We start from the raw sequence: 19,305 nt of genomic DNA, 5'->3' as shown, positions 1-19,305 counted from the left end.
CTGAGCCTGAAGACTTGGCCCTTCCCTGCAATACACCGTAGGGAGGTGCCTCCTGAACATCAGCTTTATGCTTAGAGTCCAAGTTTTCTGGAGATGAATTAGGGTCTAATTTTCCTCATGTATTAACTTCTGCAGAAATGGAAGTTAACTTGTGGAATGCTGATGGTGATGCCAAGCTTCCTATCCATAGGATGGAAATGGTTCCTGTTCATAGGGATGCAAATGGATTTTTGTCCAAAGGAGAATATAAACTCTTTAGTCCAGTTCTCCTGTGAACCTGTTGTAACAGCTTTCCGGTTCCATCATTAATTAACGAGTTAAGTAAAATCTTTGATACATGTTTATTTTCTATGTATATGAGAGTCGCGATTTCACCTTTTTTAAAAAAAGTTCTTTAAAACTGTAAGGGAGGAAAAAAATATCTTTTTCCCTCTACCCTCCTAGGTGTTCAGGCTGGGGCACTGTCAGTTAGATTGACAAAAGACAGGTTAATAAGAAAAAAAGCAAACATTTTATTAACCCATGCATTGTGTAAGTAACACCTGGGAGTACCCAGCAATGAGTAACTCAAAGAGGCGGTTAGAGTACACCTAATTTAGTGTGGGACGGGAGGGGTAGAAAGGGCACTTATGGAAAAGCAAATGACCTTTTGGAAAGATAAATGGACCCTTAGAAGAATAGATGGGAGATGTGGTAGTTTGTGACAATGTCTGGGTGTGATGCCCACCTCTGATCTCCCAGAAGGGGAGGTTAGAGTTGCCCTGGGAAAGGGGATTCATGGACACAAATTCTTTGGGGAGGCTCTGCTTTTGGGCAGAGAAAGGATTTCAGGAGCTCAAGTGACTTCCGCTGAAATTTATCCTTATGCATGTGCAAAGTGGCATGTTTGGGGGTGGCATGTCCTGGTCCCTGACAACACTTATAAAATTCATTTCCCTGTATTGTTATCATCTCTAGAACAGTGCCAAGTGTAGAGTATGTTTTCAATTAGTGTTTATTAAATAAATGATTGCCGGGTTGCAAAATTGCCTAGCCAAAGACAGTCGATGGCAACAGACATACATAAAATCAGAGCGGCCTGAAGGATCTCCCAGACAATGCCCAGAATTATAGAAAGAGGATCCAGCAACCTGTTTGCCCAATGTCTTGTCTTTCACACTTTCTCCTCACATAAAAATGGTGCCAAGGGGGCTTCCCTGGTGGCGCAGTGGTTGAGAGTCCGCCTGCCGATGCAGGGGACACGGGTTCGTGCCCCGGTCCGGGAGGATCCCACATGCCGTGGAGTGGCTGGGCCCATGAGCCATGGCCGCTGAGCCTGCGCGTCCGGAGCCTGTGCTCCACAACGGGAGAGGCCACAACAGTGAGAGGCCCGCGTACTGCGAAAAAAAAAAAAAAGGTGCCAAGACATGCTATGGATGACAGCATTCTTAGTCTGAGTGTCCTATCAGGGAAGGTTTCATAAGGAATTAACATTGATTTGGGGTTTAAAAGAATGAATAGGGATTCTTTATGTGGAGAGATGGAGAAAGGGGTTTCTAAGTGGAAAAATGCAGTGGGCAAAGGCATGTGAGCACAAAGAAAGCGCACCTCATATGAAAGCAAGGGAAATGTACCCTGACTACACCCAGGAATGTGAGGGGGAATAAATAGGAAATGAGGTTGGGAAGGTAATGCAGAGATCATTTTGATGTCCCTGGTCTGAATCTGGTCATCATTCAGAGGCGGCGCAGAGCCATGAAAGGTTTTTGATCTGGGAAAGAGCTAGCGTGAGTTTTACATTAATATTAACTTGGCATTAATTTACATTATTATGTAAAGTAGACTGGAGAAGACAGACATCTATAGGGGCCAAGTAGCTGGAAATATAAAACTGGAGCTCAAAAATATGTTGGCGATAGTGACAAAGATGTCAGAATTATCACAACTGTGGTGTTGGTTGAAGTGAGGGGACAAAATCGAATACTGAAAACGTTTTAAGTGTATTATCGATTACAGTGTTTACCTTAATTTTACTTGCTGCTCCCCCATTCCCCCCCGCCACAAAACTGTGAGGCCCCATGGTAGGAACTGTGTCTTATTCCTGCTTGTTTTCCAGTGCCCAGCAAAGCACCCAGCAGATGCGTTCAATAAATATTTGCTGAAGAAAAAGAACATGCAGAAAAAGGAGAAAACACTTTTTTTCAGAGGGGTGGTAAGGGCAAAATGGATGATACTGAAAAGTTTTGATATAATGGTGAGAGCATTTATGGCCATTTTATTGGATGGCTTCATATCTTTTCAGGAAAGCATTTCCCGTGCTGCAGAGCATCACGTGATTGACAATAGGGTTAAGGGCTTAAAGTAGAGTGAAACAATTTGGAACAGCTGCAGCCAGAAATGTGCCTGGGGGACTCCCATATGCTTGCTGCCTTTTTTTAGTGCTGTTCTTTGTATCTGGCATGCTCCCTCCAGCAAGCTTCTCCCTGCCTCTCTAATCTCTTATTTAGTCTACTCATCTTTCAAAGCCTAACTCAAATGCCACCAACTCTTCTGGGACATTGTCTCTTGATACTCTTTCAAGTTAATCATTCCTTTTTCTATGTTTACACTTCTCTCCTTGTTAATCCTGCTAGATTATAAATTACTTGATGATAAGAAGAGGGTTTTACTTCATCTGCATAGCCTCCTCCTGACCTGATGGGGAGCAGTCATTCCATAAATGTTTGCTGATGTTTAAATCAAGTAATTTTAGGAATATGATTGCTAAGTGGCAGGGAGGACAAAGCCGAAGTTACATGGCTTGAGGTCTTGGTAGACAAGATCAGCATGGTTTTTGTGATTACCAGGTGATGGACTAAGAGAACCAGGAAAAGGTTCAAGAACTAGAGGTAGTGTTGCAGGCAGATGAAAATCCAGTAAAAATCATGATTGTTTTTTCCTGTTGGGGAAATCTAAAGTTTCGTCTCCCTACCAGGGAAAACAAAGACATGAAGCTCACGTGTATTTTATGGAAGGAAAGGACACAATGTTTTCCCACCTAACTTACTACTTCACAGTGAAGCCAGATAAAGAAGGAAAGCCAACAATGAATCCCTCAGTATCAAACCTAGATTTTAACCATAAACTTCTACTCCTTAACTTCAGCTGGACTCGAAACTTTTGTAAAAACAAAACACATTTTTTCATTTCACATTTTCTCCTTCATTTCCAAACTTTCTGGAACAGCAGTTTCTGAGCAGCGAAATGAGTGCAGGTGGGACAAGGAGAGGTAATTGTGGTAACCAAAACAATGAACTGGATGGCTTTAGACTGCCGTGTTCAAATCCTGGTTCTGCTATGTGCCTGTGAAATGGGGATAGATAATGCCTACTTGGAAAAACTGTGAGAAATAAACTAGATGTAAAAGCACTTAGCACAAGGAGTGTATGTACTTTGACCAGATCATGTGCAAGTGGTAGGAAATGCAAAAGTGAGGAAGGTATGCAGGGGAAAGGTAAGTCTCCTCCCCTCCTTTCTCTCAACTCCCCTGAGAGTCAACTCTGGGGACCGTTCTGTGCATTTACTTCTTTCCTGGACTCAGCTGTGAGAACTTGAGTCTGTAACTCTAATTTAAAATTCCTTATAACACAGGGAACTATACTCAATATTTTGTAATAACCTATAAGGGAAGAGAATCTGAGAAAGACTTTATATATATGTATGTATATATGTGTATATATGTATGTATGTGTATATGTATGTTTATATATGCATATGTTTATATATGTATGTGTGTATATATGAATATGGGTATATGTGTACATATGTATATATGTGTGTATGTATGTATATATGTATTATGTGTGTGTATATATGTATATATGTGTATATAAGTATATATGTGTATATGTATATATATGCATATATGTGTATATATATGTGTATATATGTGTATGTGTATATGTGTGTATATATGTGTATATGTGTATATATGTGTATATATATACACACATACACACACATATATACATATATATATATATCACTGAATTGCTGTGCTGTGCACCTGAAACTAACATGATATTCTAAATCAACTATACTTCAATGAAAAAATACACATATAAAAATTAAAAAAAAAATAAAATTCCTTACCTGTAAAATGGAAAAGTTCTGAGCATTTAATGCAACAATTACTACTTTATAGTTAAAATGCTACACAAATATGAGGTGTTCGTATTCTTAGAAAAAGGAAGGCGTAGACAAACATAGTGTATTTAAGTTTGTTTAGAACAGAGATCTCTTCGACTCTTAGAATCACCCCCAGGCTTGACTGCTTTGTTCCATTTCCTTTCCTTTCCTCGTCTTTTTTTTTTTGGCCGCACCACGTGGCTGCATGAAGGCTCTGAGTTCCCCAGTGAACCCGCGCCCCCTGCAGTGGAAGCACAGAGCCCCAACCACTGGACCACCAGGAATTCCCATCTTTTCTTCATCTTGACCTCAGTTAGAGGGCAAGGCTGAGAGCCACACAACTTGACTCTGCCTCCGTCTGTCCCACAGGTGATCACTTACTCCAGTCGTCATGTTTACAATAACTTGACTGAGGAACAGAAGGGCCGAGTGGCCTTTGCTTCCAATTTCCTGGCAGGAGATGCTTCCCTGCAGATTGAGCCTCTGAAGCCCAGCGATGAGGGCCGGTACACCTGCAAGGTGAAGAATTCAGGGCGCTATGTGTGGAGCCACGTCATCTTAAAAGTCTTAGGTAAGACAGAGTGCCCTCGTAAGTGCCTACATCTTATTAATAAGGTCTCGGTGAGGGATAGGCAAATGTGTCACACTGGTACAAAACTTCTTGTTCAATCCTTCGTATTATACGGATGTCACCTAGTCCAGTTCCCTGGGAAGAAGGGTATATGTTTTGTATTTTAGCCATAATGAAAGAAGAAAAAATAATCACACTTTTCCACAGTAGCCCATTACAAAATTTAAATATCCTCTTATGTTTAAAAGCATCCTCATACTTAACAAATCTCTCAGATCTGTTTCAAGTCCATTTCTCTGTTTTGTGATAGCAAGAACTAAAGTTCTTAATTGCTTACAAGTTAATGAACTTCTGTCCCTGTTTCAGTATTAGTAAAATCACACTCGACTTTCCTAAAATTTCCAATTATAAGTTTCTCTTCTTTGAGAAGTGATGAGAGAGTTTCTGAGGCAGCCTCTAAAAATTACAACAGTACCACTGGAAACAACTGGAATTGGGTGTATATGTGTGCAGGGGATGTAAGTGGGTATATTTTGGAGGGTGATGTAAAGCCTGGCGAGGTAACAAAGTGCTATTGAATCCACACTCAAAAGTTTACCATATGGGTGGAAAAACAAGTCAACAGGATGTAGTTCTTCCACTGAATCGGGTGTTTGGGGATCTCTTTTTTTTTTTTTGCCAGTGAGACCATCAAAGCCCAAGTGTGAATTGGAAGGAGAGCTGACAGAAGGAAGTGACCTGACTTTACAGTGTGAGTCATCCTCTGGCACACAGCCCATTGTGTATTACTGGCAGCGAATCCGGGAGAAGGAAGGAGAGGATGAACGTTTGCCTCCCAAATCTAGGATTGGTAAGTCATCTTTCTACCGGTCTACTGAGATAGCAGGACAGTACTCTCTCCATGAATTCTAAATCTGCTTTTGTCAGCAACTCACAAGGTGACTTTGAACACACTGCTGGACCTCTTTGAACTTCCATTTTTCATCCCTAAACGGGGACAGAAAAATCTGTCTTTTTCCTCAAATGGCAAAAATAAAAGTGCTAAGATTAGGAATAAATGTACTCTATAAATCCATTATATCTAATTATTGTGTTTAGTATCCCTTAAATGTTCAGAATCTTTTGTAACTTTTGAGGATGCACTGCAGTTTAAAGGAATGTTCACCTTTCTTCCCACATTCCAAAAAGGGATCGATTCTCTCACCTCATCCTTACCAAACCGTATTATATTGATAGAATCTTAGGTCAGTGACACAATAAACGATAAATATAGACCTTGTCACTAGGGGATTACAGTCATCTTTCTGCTTGTGTAGACTACAGCCACCCTGGACGCGTCCTGCTGCAGAATCTTACCATGTCCTCCTCTGGGCTCTACCAGTGCACAGCGGGCAATGAGGCCGGGAAGGAGAGCTGTGTGGTGCGAGTGACTGTTCAGTGTAAGTACCCAAAGGGTTTGGTTTTGGTTTTGTCTCTGCACTGTGGTTCAGTGTAAAATGTTTTTAATCACAAGTAAGAGTAAGGTCAACATCTTTATCTACAGAAGAACATGGCTATCACTGAAATAAATTCAGTAGTTACCAAGGACTGTTCAACAGTTGTAGCTAACTCTGTATTTATAGTATGTGTGAATTTTCCAGCCCCCTAAAGAAATTTATTACATCCAGGAGGGGACCAAAACCAAATGGAGGTTTCCTTTATAGATATAAATTTCCCTTACAAAGGGTAACTTCTGCTCTGTTTCCAGAGCTTCTCTTGTGTCTGTTGTTTCTCAAAAATAATCAGCTAAAAATAATCCTAATGTCAACGAGGCATATTTTGGGGTGTCGTATTCTGCTCCCCTTCAATATCAAGGGGGACAGTCATACACCAAGAAAGGGTATATGGGGAACTCAGGAAGATAGATACAAAGATCTGGAAATACTCATCTTGTCCAGAGCTTATGTTTTTTAAGTCTATGTGTTGCTTAGCTTATGTTTGGTTTTACTTTTGCTTTTGTTTCTGAGAAAACAGATGTACAAAGCATCGGCATGATTGCAGGAGCGGTGACAGGTATGGTGGCTGGAGCCCTGCTGATTTTCCTCTTGGTGTGGCTGCTAATCCGGCGGAAAGACAAAGAGAGATATGAGGAAGAGAGACCGAATGAAATCCGGTAAACCTCCCGCAAAACCCCCTTCCTCACCTAGGCTGCCTTTCTACCGCCAGCTCCCTAGTGACCAGCCAACAAAAATGTCCCATTTCCTCTTAACCTTAAATCTGTTAAAAGGATTATTCTGGTGGGTAAGGAGTTCCAGCCTAGGGGCAGGAGGACTGGTTTACCTTGACTTTCTTGTGAAACTATCCACAACAGGGACTTAATAGCTAAACTCTGCAGTTCCTTCTCATTGCCTTCCACTTATAAAGGGCATGCAATAGAGAATGGGCCTAGCCTACGGGCCATGAAAGGGCTTCTGCAAACTCCCAGTCAAGGGGATTGCTGTCTAGACATCCAGTAGGGAGTGCCCATTCCCCCAGAGTAACAGGGTGGACCTCCCGGCCAAGGGGCCGCACACCCGCCCAAGCCTGCCAGAAGGGCTCAGGACACAGGGGGAGTCCCTGTTTCCCTACGTGGTAGCTCGAGGTTTCCACCTTGAGGAGTTGATCGGACAACCTCAGAAAGCAGCAGCCGCAGCGGAAGCTTTCACAGTCCTGTGGCCGTAAAATCTATCTTTGCTGTTTTTCCTCTTCAGAGAAGATGCCGAAGCCCCGAAAGCCCGCCTTGTGAAACCCAGCTCCTCCTCCTCGGGCTCTCGGAGCTCACGCTCGGGTTCCTCCTCCACGCGCTCCACGGCAAACAGCGGCTCCCGCAGCCAGCGGACACCGTCCACGGAAGCGGCGCCCCGGCCAGGGCTGGCTACCCACACCTACGGTCCCGTGGGGCCGGAGGCAAGAGGTTCTGAACCAAAGAAAGTCCACCACGCTACCCTGACCAAAGCAGAGAGCACTCCTGGCACGATCCCCAGCCAGAGCAGAGCCTTCCAAACTGTCTGAGTTCGAGCGGACTTGACTCCCATCCTTTCCCAGGAGTCAGGACTCTTCTCGTCATTGACGCCCAGTCACCAGCCACACAACCGCCTCGGACCAAATGAGAGGTCATTTAAGTAGCAGTGACCATTGCATGGGAGAGATTCAAATGAACACTTTCCTCATATGACACCAAACAGGAAAAGGATGTAAGCTGATGGTCTCCAAAAAGGCATCTCACTGTGCTTTTAGACCAGAGCGGGGGCCAAATCTGTGCATTTGGGGACCAGGACCTGTGGTGAGAAAGGCTGGGGAGAGGGGAAGTGAACACACTTAGAATTCCTCACTTGGGCTGTTTTGTGTCAACACTTTGACTCACCACTGTTAAGAAATGAGGTGTTGTTCATACGTTTTCTATGCATTTCTGCAAACCTACTGGATTGCTATGATTATTCAGAGTCAAGCAGAACCCACAGCCTTATATCACACCTATCTGCACCATGAAAAACTCCAAAAAAGGAAACATGTCTCTTCCACCCTGACCTGACTTCATTTACCAGAAAGTTTGGATATTAATTTCAAGAGCAGTTGAGAAATAGTGGGAGATGGAGAATGAGATTTTCCCACTCTGATCTTGATGTTCAGATGGCCACTGACAAATATCAGAAATAAAATGCTGGAATAATTGTGGATTTTCCCTCAAATTGGATGTCTCTAAGGACTTCCCTGCTGGGTATCTCTGGAGCAAGAAAACAATCATTAGGTGTCATTTAACAATCTCCTTAGAAGTCTTCTAGAGAAAAAGATATTTTCAGAATGCTGGAAGATCATCCAATAACAGTCTCTTCTTTCAGTGAACATATGAAATCAGGATTTCAAGACTGACTAGACTAAAAAGTGAGATTAGATCAGCTTTCTCTTAATATGTCAAGGAGTGGCATCAGGAGTTCAGCATTGCACCAAACTTGAAGCTTCCTCCATTTCTTTCATTTTGGAGAAAGATGTGAACCTAGGACTTTTGTTGATTCTAGGCCTTAAATTATCAAAAAGTTCAGGGATTGACAACCTTTCCTGATGGCAGTGCATGGACATCATACCATTCCCTCCTGAGAGGTTGAGGTTGAGACAGAGAGAAGTTCAGTATTTTCCCAGTTTAGCCTCTCAGGAAGCCTAGCTCTGGGCTGGAAGGATAGGAAATTAACATTTAGGGAAGAGATGGTGAGGATAACTAGTGGGTGGCAGGAGGGATCTAGGTTAGTGCCTGTTAAATACTGTTGGCATCTTGGAAAGAATTAGCAGAAATGATTTACCAGGATAGCTCTCAGAAGAGAGGACTCATGGGAGAAGAAAGGTGTCTGAGAAATAAAAAGAAAGCAGCCTCCAATACAACAACTTGCCTTTTAAATAGTTTTGACGACTCTGTTAGTCAAATTCATCCTATGGCAAGAACGCTAAACCTGAAATAGCCCTTCAAAGACTCTAAAGCAAGTGTCAACAGATCACCAGTGGTAGGGCAAAATATTTCTTATTATTAAAAGGACACGGAATTCCCTGGCAGGCCAGTGGTTAGGACTCTGCACTTTCACTGCCGAGGGCGAGGGTTCAAGCCCTGGTCAGGGAACTAAGGCCCTGCAAAAGTAAAAATAAATAAATAGATAAATAAAAATAAAATAAAGTCTTAAAAAAAAAAGGCAGCAGGCTGTAGGAAAGAAAAAGTAGTGCTGAACGTGGTGATGAAAGCCCTGTTCCTAAAATGGGAATCAGGTGCTTAAAGGGAAAAAGTTGATCTGGGATTTTGTCCTATTTCTGATTTTCATTTTTACATCTAATTCTCACATAGTACAAATGCATTTCCTTCCAAAGTCCTTTAAGAAACAGGGTTTTATCCTTGAGTGAAAGTTTCATCTTGAGTTTTGTCTTCCTCTAAAAAAAAATTGGGGGTAATTCCCTGGCCGTCCAGTGGTGAGGGCATCACGCTTTCACTGCTGAGGGCATGCGTTCAACCTCTGGTCAAGAAACTAAGATCCCGCAAGCCACGAGGCATGGCCCTGGGCGCCCCCCACAAAAAAAAAAAAAAAAGTTGGGACATAAGAGACATTGAGGAAGTAATGTAAAGAATGCCTGCTATTAGTTTAAGAGGGCTAGCACATTTGGAATGCTTTTTATACTGACACTGCCTCATTGTAAGACATAAACTCCTTACTCCACTTCCTTATTCTTCGGGTAGTGTGGTGTCCAGGCAACATAACACATCTGCTCTGTAATTCTGAGAATTCTCATTCCTAAAGTACCTGAGCCAAATGAGTACGCTATGGCAGCTGCAGGTCTACCATCACTAGAAATTTGCTCTTATCATTATTTATGACCTTTGAACCTAAGGTTTCCTGCCTATGCCTCTGCAAACAGGAATCAGTCCCCTTTGCGTGAAAAGGTTTAGATTATTTAAACAGGTTAGTTATTAGAAGACTAAAATACCAGTTGAATATCCATATTATTTTGGAAATCCATTCATACTGGATATCTACAAAAAATGTCACAAAACAAATTATTACCTGAAATCTGAGAAATTCTAGGAATGGAAGATTCTGAGAGATAAGGTGCTGAAGTCTTAGTAGTGATAGTGTGCTTCTCTTTCAGTCAGGCTTTTGGGTTCAGATACGACAGGCTCTGGGTTTAAGATAAAAGTTTGAGCCACTACTGGTTTCAAACCATATTCCATTCATCTTGCAAGTCAAACACATTTGATTCTTTAATATAAAACAAAAAAGGATAAAATAGACGGTAGAAGAAAAAGTGCTTGTAGGAAGAAGATACAGATGGAATGCTGTGGATGTTTAGAAAATAACCATTTCAATAAAACGCATACACTAAACTTAGAACTGTACAATAATGAAGTGATGCCTTTGTTGTTACCCTGTATAAGAACAATTTCAAAACTGCCGTTGCGAAAAAGACATATATAATTCTGCTTCATTTCTGGTGTTAAGCTGTTTATATTTCAATTTTAACTTCTCAGTTGCCGTGTAAATGGGACTGTGTTTGATCACAAAAACCAAGTATTTATTACAGGTGCATCTGTGTCGACAATTTAAAAATAAATAAGTAAAGATGATACTGTAGGAGAGGCTGAAGCTCATATAACCTGCATTGGAAATTTATTTATTAGCTTGCAGCCAACTGAAGAACAGAAGAACTCAGGCTGAATATGATCTATTATTTATTGATTCCAGTCACAAATATACCAAGCACTTTTTTCTCACAAGGCGAGATACTAAGTAGTCCTGGACAAACCAAGTGACAACAAAGTTCATGACAGAGTTTCTGACCTTAAGGACTTTATCAAAATAACAAATAATATTTACTAAGCAAGTATTTTATATCAAGGTGAAGTGCCAGTAAAAAAGTACACACTAAGGGGTTCAAAGAAATCTGAAAAGTAAACACTATGAGATTTAAATAAATCTGAAAAAAATTTCACAGAATTAAATGAGATAATATATGCAAAGCACTTAGAACAGTGCTTGGCGTGTGACAAGCACTCAAAAAATGTTAATCATGACCCTCTTCCCTAGTCAGAAACCCTAGGCCTCAGACTGGAGCCCCAGGCACCCAAACTTTAACTTTAGATCCTGAGTGGGTTTGAAACCCTGTGCATTTAAAGAGGTGGAGGCAGGACATTTATCATAATCTGAACTTTATACATAATACATAAACTCTCACTCTAGTCGATAAGAAGATAGTTCAAATCCTAGAACGCGTTTTGGAAGTGACCAGAAGGGAAGATTATCTGTTCAGCTTTCTGTAATCACTGGTACTACGTGGGATACCCCAAACCCGTGGATTTGGGCACCCGTTCTATTTTCCACCGGTTCAAATCTTGTAGGTAGGTCAGAGGTTAGTTTAAAAAGCTGCAAAATATAGGGTGTGGTTCAGAGATTGTACTCGATAAATTGGGTGGGGAGAGGAAGTCTGCAGATGCTAAAGAAAATTGCAAGAAGTATACATCTTTCTCTGCAGTTCGAGTTACACGTGTTTTCAGGAAGGAAATTACTAATAAAAAAAGACCAAAGATTCCGGAATCAAGAGCTAGGTTCTACTGTAGCTCAGCCAGATGTTTAACTTCCCACAAATAACATCTCTGAACCTCATTTCTCTCCTAACACAGGAATGAATGATCTCTCTCTGAGAATCGTTTTGATGATTAAATGAAATAGCAAATGAAAGCACTTTGTACCCTGTGAAAGCATCATATAAAACTCCTTGGGAAGTGGGGAGAAGTTAGGTACATACCTCCAAGGACTCAATATCACATTTTCCCCCAGAAGGCAAATACAGAAAGGACATCCTTTGATCCAATATTCGAATCTGTCTCTAGGCTTTACTGGCTTTGCCAAGGACAAGGTATCTCTCGTCTGACAGCCCTTCTCGAAGTCTGGAGACCTTTCTAATTCCAGCCACGCCACTAAAAGTTCTGCTAGGTAGTCTTAAAAAAAAATCTTTTCACCTATTTGTGCCCACTCATCTACTAAATAGGAATACTACCTGCCCAGCCTGTTTGAAAGCGCTCACTAGAAAGCATTCAACGTGCTGAGAAAAGCTTAGAATGACAAGGCCCCAAACACCGCATCATGCGCCGCAATGTGAAATTCTAGGTACACTGTTTTGTGCACTCCACTCGTTCAGTAATATTCTCAAGGCGTTTGTGCCTGGTTTCTCGCTTAGTTTTTGCCTAAAGTCTGGGCAGGAAAGATACTACCTCGAATTACTGAAAGTAAGAGGCTCAGGAAGTCTCAATCAAGGACACAGGGCTACCGGAACCCAGGTTCCTTACGCCTGGTTCACTTACAAGGAAAGAGCTCCCTAGCTTTTCTTTTTTTTTAAACAAATAACTGAGAAGTGAGGGGGCCCGGGCGGGTGGCGAAGGGGCCGAGCCAAGAAGCCGAGTCTATTCTCGGTGGGCGCTGGGGGGTGACGGAAGCATCCGGGCTCCAAGAAGCGACTTTAGCCATCTATTTCGCTAAGGATCCAGACACAGCATCGGACCCTAGAGATTGAGAAGTCGGGCCCCTCCGCACTCTGCGTCGGGGTCAGCCGGCCTCCAGCTACCACAATGAACAGAGGGTCCCGGGGGCCTGCCCGGCTAACCTGTCGCATCCCGCGCAGAGGCGAGACACCGTGGCGGCCGGCCGGCTCCTTCCATCCCCAGATCTGGGTGCCACTGGGCAAGTTACCCTCGCAGCGCCCTGGGGTTGGAAACTTCGGCCCCGTCGCTCGGGGTCAGTCCTAGGACAGAGCCACGCTGGCTATGTGGGTGTGTGGAATGCCGGAGGGCCGAGAAGACCATCTACAAGGCCGGGGTGGGAGTAGGGGAAAGAGAATGGTGGGGGAGGGGCGCAACCACCTTCGCGGCCATCTTGTCCTCGCTCCACTTCCGCCTTCTCTCCAGGGCTGCCGGCGCCGGACCCCTCCCTGCAGGCCCTGCGCTCTCGCTCCCGGGGTTCCGCAGGAGCCAGATAGCAGATCGCGCTGCTGTCATTGGTTGGTTCCAAGTTGGCCCGCCCCTCTTCCTCCCCCTCCTTCGTCCCTCCCCCCTGCGCTTTCTGGAGCGCATGCGCAGAGGCAGACGAGCCCTTCCCCCGCGCCCGGGGTGACTGAGGACTCCCGCGCGCGGGCTCCGTCGGCCCCACCCTCCCTTTCCCCGGGGCCTTTCAGACAGCGGGGGCGAGAATGAAAGTTCCAGAACGCTGCGGTGAGTGCGTCATCGCTAGGCGGGGCGGGCTGGGGCGGGAGAGGGGAGGCCCGAAAGGTAGAGCCGGGTTCGTCATTGGGGCTTGCGGAGGTGGCCGCGCGCCCATTGGCCGAGAGAGCCGTGATGGGCACTGGCAGGGGCGGGCCCCTTCTGGAAGGTTCTGAGGCGGGGTATAAGAGACTGGGCGGAGGACGGAAACCGGTCTTGTTGAATGCGGCGGTGGCTCAGTAGCTTCCTGTTTTCTCCTCCAGTGGACCCGGCACTGCGCTCCAGGTAAGTTAAGGTCTCTGTCTTCTAAGGCTTTTGCTGCCATTCGGGAGCCTGCCGCCCGGCTCAGGCTGCGTGGGTTTGCAGCGGCCCGGGGCCTTTTGAGCGTGTCAGGCAGGGTACGTGCGGCGATTCTTTTGCCCGGCTGGGGAGCTTTGTTTCCGAGGGGAGGCAGCCTCCTTGGGGTGCAGTCGGGACGGAGGAGTGGGCTGCGGAGGGCGGGTCGCCCGGAGGGAGAAGAGGCCGCGTCCGTTTGCGGGGCGTGGAACCGGCGCCTTAGAGCTTGCCGTTCCCTGTTTCCTTGTTTCAGGAGCCATTCTTCTTAAAGGAGGAAGTCGTTATTGGCACGCGCCCAAAGTGGGGGAGGGGGCTTCGGACCCTTGCAGGCCTTGCTGTGTTGAGCACGGCGGGGGGGTGCAGGGGGAGGGGAGGACTAAGGTTCAGCCCGGGACGTGGGACCACGTGCTCAGGTGTGGCGCAGACCCTCCTGGCAGGTGCGTGCTTCCGTCTGCGGCGGGCTCTGCGGTTCGGACGGCAACCTTACTGCAGCACGCCGTGCCTGCTCTGACCCTTCCGCGTGGTTATTTCCGACGAGAGAAGTTTATGGGGCGAGGTTCTAAGCATCATTTTCGGAGTGGTCGTATCTGGTAGCGTTGACTTGGTAAACGTTTTCTAAGTGCTTGAATCGCCTTTTAAACCATGGGCTTTTTTTTTCTCCTCCCAGCAACCATGTCTAAGGGACCTGCAGTTGGCATTGATCTTGGCACCACCTATTCTTGTGTGGGTGTCTTCCAGCACGGAAAGGTGGAAATAATTGCCAATGATCAGGGGAACCGTACTACCCCAAGCTATGTCGCCTTTACTGATACCGAACGATTGATCGGTGATGCTGCAAAGAACCAAGTTGCAATGAATCCCACCAATACGGTTTTTGGTAAGCCAGTAAATCTTCATGGTATGAATTTAAGTGGTTTCGGCAGTATGTAATCTGAGAAGCTGTCAAATGTGAGGCGGCCACGAAAGCCCTGAGAATAGGAAAAGTTATCCGTACGGAACTTCAGTGATTATCCTTTTAAGGCTTAAGGTTTGCAGCATCTTGGTTATTCAGAATTTGAATGCATAGGCATCTGGTCTTGGAACGGATGTAGTGTAATGAAATTCAAGGTAACGTTTTTATTGATACCTTTTGCAGATGCCAAACGCCTCATTGGACGAAGATTTGATGATGCTGTTGTCCAGTCTGATATGAAGCATTGGCCCTTCATGGTGGTGAATGATGCAGGCAGGCCTAAGGTTCAGGTGGAATACAAGGGAGAGACAAAAAGTTTTTATCCTGAGGAGGTGTCATCCATGGTTTTGACAAAGATGAAGGAAATAGCAGAAGCCTACCTTGGGAAGGTGAGTAGTGCACAGAACTGCAGGGGAGGATGTAGATGGGGATTACCAGGTTTCCTGATGATGCTGCGTAAGAGTGAGCAGTAGATAAAGCTATCAAAATGGGTGGTAAAACCAGAACGTTATTTGAGGATGTATCTTTGCCTGTCCCAGTAGATGGTACAGTGGTTAAGTTTTAATCTGTTTTTTTCCTAGACTGTTACCAATGCTGTTGTCACAGTACCCGCTTACTTTAATGATTCTCAGCGTCAGGCCACCAAAGATGCCGGAACTATTGCTGGGCTCAACGTGCTTAGAATTATCAACGAGCCAACTGCTGCTGCTATTGCCTATGGCTTAGACAAAAAGGTAAGTACTATGTTTTATGTATGCGTCACTCAAGATAGGTTTGAGTCACCACAAATAATAGATGTGAGAATAATTTGTGTTTTAATTGCAGGTTGGAGCAGAAAGAAATGTGCTGATCTTTGATTTAGGTGGTGGCACTTTTGATGTGTCAATCCTCACTATTGAGGATGGAATCTTTGAGGTCAAATCTACAGCTGGAGATACCCACTTGGGTGGAGAAGACTTTGACAACCGGATGGTCAACCATTTTATTGCAGAATTCAAGCGCAAGCACAAGAAGGACATCAGTGAGAACAAGAGGGCTGTCCGTCGCCTTCGTACTGCTTGTGAGCGTGCTAAGCGCACACTCTCTTCCAGCACCCAGGCCAGTATTGAGATCGATTCCCTCTATGAAGGAATCGACTTCTATACCTCAATTACCCGTGCCCGATTTGAAGAACTGAATGCTGACCTGTTCCGTGGCACACTAGACCCTGTGGAGAAAGCCCTTCGGGATGCCAAGCTAGACAAGTCTCAGATCCATGATATTGTCCTGGTGGGTGGTTCAACCCGCATCCCCAAGATTCAGAAACTTCTACAGGACTTCTTCAATGGGAAAGAACTGAATAAGAGCATCAACCCTGATGAGGCTGTTGCTTATGGTGCAGGTAATCTTTCTATTCTAGTTAAACAGTTTAACAGGCAGCCTGTTAGGAGGCCTTAGCTAACTGATTTCGCTGTGATGAATGATTTTTAAACATTCGTGGTTTCCACCGAAAGCTGTAGCTAATGATGGCAAAACTTCCTTGGATGTCTGAGCGATTGAGAATGGTTAGTTACATAATGAGTTGTTGTACTGTTTTATTTAAACTTTTATTGTTAATTATATAGCTGTCCAGGCAGCCATTTTATCTGGAGACAAATCTGAAAATGTTCAAGACTTGCTGCTGTTGGATGTCACTCCTCTTTCCCTTGGAATTGAAACTGCTGGTGGAGTCATGACTGTCCTCATCAAGCGCAACACCACCATTCCCACCAAGCAGACGCAGACCTTCACAACCTACTCAGACAACCAGCCCGGTGTACTCATTCAGGTATGTTTCTCTGTGGCCTAGATTACTTGAGGTCCTATAAAACTGGGGAAGACTTGTTCCGCTGTGATGATGGATTCCAAAACCATTCGTAGTTTCCACCAGAAATCCTGTGTTGGCCAATTCCTTCCTTGGATGTCTGAGCGATCAGTCTTTCCTAATCAAGCTTATACAGATCTGAAGTAGCACAGATATTCGTGATTTTTTTTTGTTTTTGTGTTTTTATTGTAATTTATTGTAATTTCTCTTTCATACCAAGGTTTACGAAGGTGAGCGTGCCATGACCAAGGATAACAACCTGCTTGGCAAGTTTGAACTCACAGGCATACCTCCTGCCCCCCGTGGTGTTCCTCAGATTGAAGTCACTTTTGATATTGATGCCAATGGCATCCTTAATGTCTCTGCTGTGGATAAGAGCACAGGAAAAGAGAACAAGATTACCATCACTAATGACAAGGGTAAGTTTGGGCAGTATTTTGTGAGCGTGCGGATAAGCGCGCGCTCTTGAGCACCCAGGCCAGTATTGAGATTGACCCCTTCGTAGAGGGAATCAATTTCTGTATCTCTGTCATCCATACCTGACAGGAAGAATCAAATGCTGACTTGTTCCGTGGCACCTTGGACCCTGTGGCACTTACCTGCTTTTTTTAGAGGCAGAATTTGGTTCATAATGGTTTTATTTTCCAAGTGTTTCTATTCCTACTCCAAGGGCATTTAGCTGAGATCATACTTAGTTGCTTAATTGGAGGTGCAGGGTGATGGTGTAGAACTGCAGGTGATTGTCTTGCCTAAAAGGTTGGTTAATTTTACAGGCCGTTTGAGCAAGGAAGATATTGAACGCATGGTTCAGGAAGCAGAGAAGTATAAAGCTGAAGATGAGAAGCAGCGGGATAAGGTGTCTTCAAAGAATTCTCTTGAATCCTATGCTTTCAACATGAAAGCTACTGTTGAGGATGAGAAACTTCAAGGCAAGATTAATGATGAGGACAAACAGAAGATTCTTGATAAGTGTAATGAAATAATCAACTGGCTTGATAAGAACCAGGTTTGTAATTCCCGTTGCAAAAATTTGAGGGTGTGGGGTTGGGTGTGTAGGACTTTAGCAAAAGTTTAGGTGGGTGGGTGGGTTTTACAGATTTGTAGGGTCACGATGATGAATGGTTCAAAACATTCGCGGTTTCCACCAGAACTACAGATGTTGGCAACTTCCTTCCTTGGATGTCTGAGTGACCCAGTATCTTAAACGTAACTTCATGTGCTGCTGTGTCTAGTGTGTCAGATTGATTACATCAGGCTTAAAGAGTCTTCTGTTTGAAGAACTTGTAATAAAATATTTTTTTTTTCCCTCAGACTGCAGAGAAGGAAGAATTTGAACATCAGCAGAAGGAGCTGGAAAAAGTCTGCAACCCCATCATTACCAAGCTGTACCAGAGCGCAGGAGGCATGCCAGGAGGGATGCCAGGAGGAATGCCCGGGGGCTTCCCTGGTGGTGGAGCTCCTCCATCTGGTGGTGCCTCCTCTGGACCCACCATTGAAGAGGTTGATTAAGGCGGCCTAGCGTAGGTTTAGCATTGTTCCACACAACATTGAAGGACCCAAATTTGTAGCAAATTCCATGGCAGTTTTAAAGTTGAGCTGCTGTAGTAAACTGGGCATTCTTGATACTTGAACATGGAATGTGTGCACAGGGAAAGGAAATAACATTGCACTTTACAAGCACTGTATTGTAAGTGGAAAATGCAATGTCTTAAATAAAACTGTATTTAAAATTGGCACCATAAAATTGTTTTGACTCTGTTTACAAGGGCAGTAAGGTAGTGTTTGGTTTTGGGGGTTGAACTTCTTTCTGGCCGAAGTATTCCAACAGTATCTGGGTTGTCAATGACAAATTGTTCAGTCTAAGCAACTGCCTGAACCTTTTAAGGTGTAAATGGGAAAATGTGTAGACCTTTTGCTAGCTAGGCTCGTTTAGTACTAAGTCAATGTAAGTGTTAGTGTGGTTTGAACTGCAGATCATTGTGCTTTCCAGTGTTTGTGTTAGACTGGAAAGGGGCATCCCAAATGCTTCTGAGTATTCCATGTGGTTTACTGAAACCATCTGAGGGTTCAAAAGGATAAATTTGAGGCCAAAATCAGGATAAGGAAAAATCCTAAGTCAGAAGTAACATGTGGTATACACAGGGGACTTCAGGTAGAGTGTCCATCTGAAATCCTTTAATCCGTGGGCAGAGGCTTTTCTGTTTTCTCACCTGAGTATTAAGGGCTGGGAGTTAATGGAGCTGGCCATAAGGTTGGCATAGTGAGGGCCCTTGACCCCTTTGAAACCGACTTTAAAGAAATTGTCTAATTCTGATCTCATGTTAAATCATAGCCAACCTTAACTCAGCAACTTGAGGCAGAACATTTGTGCTTACCAAGCCTAATTACGCTGGAGTCTCTAGGTAAGCTTGCTTAGGAGCAAAGGCCTTCTCATTGGTCTTTGTTCATTGTGCTATTGGTATGTTAGCTTGAGTTGACAGGCCAGAAGGTATTGCAGCTGAGAGTGAATCCTGTAAAGTCATTTTTGTGTGACATGGGCCTGCTTGGTGCCAATCAGCCACCTAGTGGTCACTTAGGAAGAATCTCAGTTCTGGTATGCTGGGATGTCTTGGGTCACAGTTAATTCTCAGCAGAATGACACAATCTTAGTTTCTGCTTTAGCTCTCCTTCCTCCACCTTTCTGTAGCTGTTCTTGGATGACCCATCTAGCATAATAC

The 19,305-nt window shown here is 44.2% G+C and overlaps 2 protein-coding genes and 2 non-coding genes across 5 annotated transcripts in view; all 4 read left to right on the top strand.

The window, feature by feature from the left end:
* Positions 1-10,599, top strand: part of CLMP (CXADR like membrane protein) — a 107,084-nt gene extending 96,485 nt beyond the window's left edge. For both annotated transcript variants that reach the window (XM_060104173.1, XM_060104174.1), the window contains exons 4-8: positions 4,516-4,717; positions 5,400-5,567; positions 6,034-6,156; positions 6,731-6,869; positions 7,447-10,599. In XM_060104173.1, coding sequence (XP_059960156.1) covers positions 4,516-4,717; positions 5,400-5,567; positions 6,034-6,156; positions 6,731-6,869; positions 7,447-7,747 — 933 coding nt within the window. In that variant the 3' untranslated portion in view covers positions 7,748-10,599. The remainder of the gene's footprint in view (positions 1-4,515; positions 4,718-5,399; positions 5,568-6,033; positions 6,157-6,730; positions 6,870-7,446) is intronic.
* A 3,038-nt stretch (positions 10,600-13,637) lies between these two features.
* HSPA8 (heat shock protein family A (Hsp70) member 8) lies at positions 13,638-18,332 on the top strand. The gene is made up of 9 exons (XM_060105403.1): positions 13,638-13,742; positions 14,461-14,670; positions 14,929-15,134; positions 15,327-15,479; positions 15,571-16,126; positions 16,350-16,552; positions 16,809-17,007; positions 17,362-17,594; positions 17,900-18,332. The coding sequence occupies exons 2-9, from the start codon at positions 14,466-14,468 to the stop codon at positions 18,095-18,097; spliced, it is 1,953 nt and encodes a 650-aa protein (XP_059961386.1). The 5' UTR covers positions 13,638-13,742; positions 14,461-14,465; the 3' UTR covers positions 18,098-18,332.
* On the top strand, positions 16,193-16,280 carry LOC132494532 (small nucleolar RNA SNORD14). Its single transcript, XR_009533109.1, has one exon. It is a non-coding gene; the product is annotated as a small nucleolar RNA SNORD14 (small nucleolar RNA).
* Positions 16,611-16,696, top strand: LOC132494533 (small nucleolar RNA SNORD14). The gene has a single exon (XR_009533110.1). It is a non-coding gene; the product is annotated as a small nucleolar RNA SNORD14 (small nucleolar RNA).
* Positions 18,333-19,305: the final 973 nt, after the last annotated feature.

The sequence above is a fragment of the Mesoplodon densirostris genome, chromosome 7, assembly GCF_025265405.1.
Source record: "Mesoplodon densirostris isolate mMesDen1 chromosome 7, mMesDen1 primary haplotype, whole genome shotgun sequence".
Classification (NCBI taxonomy): Eukaryota; Metazoa; Chordata; class Mammalia; order Artiodactyla; family Ziphiidae; genus Mesoplodon; species Mesoplodon densirostris.
This window is presented reverse-complemented; position numbering and strand designations above follow the sequence as displayed.

Coding starts and splice junctions, on each gene's coding strand:
- HSPA8 (XM_060105403.1), top strand. CDS start 14,466: ATGTCTAAGGGACCTGCAGTTGGCATTGATCTTGGCACCACCTATTCT. Junction 16,127..16,349: donor GGCTGTTGCTTATGGTGCAG/GTAATCTTTCTA, acceptor TTAATTATATAG/CTGTCCAGGCAGCCATTTTA. Junction 16,553..16,808: donor AGCCCGGTGTACTCATTCAG/GTATGTTTCTCT, acceptor TTTCATACCAAG/GTTTACGAAGGTGAGCGTGC.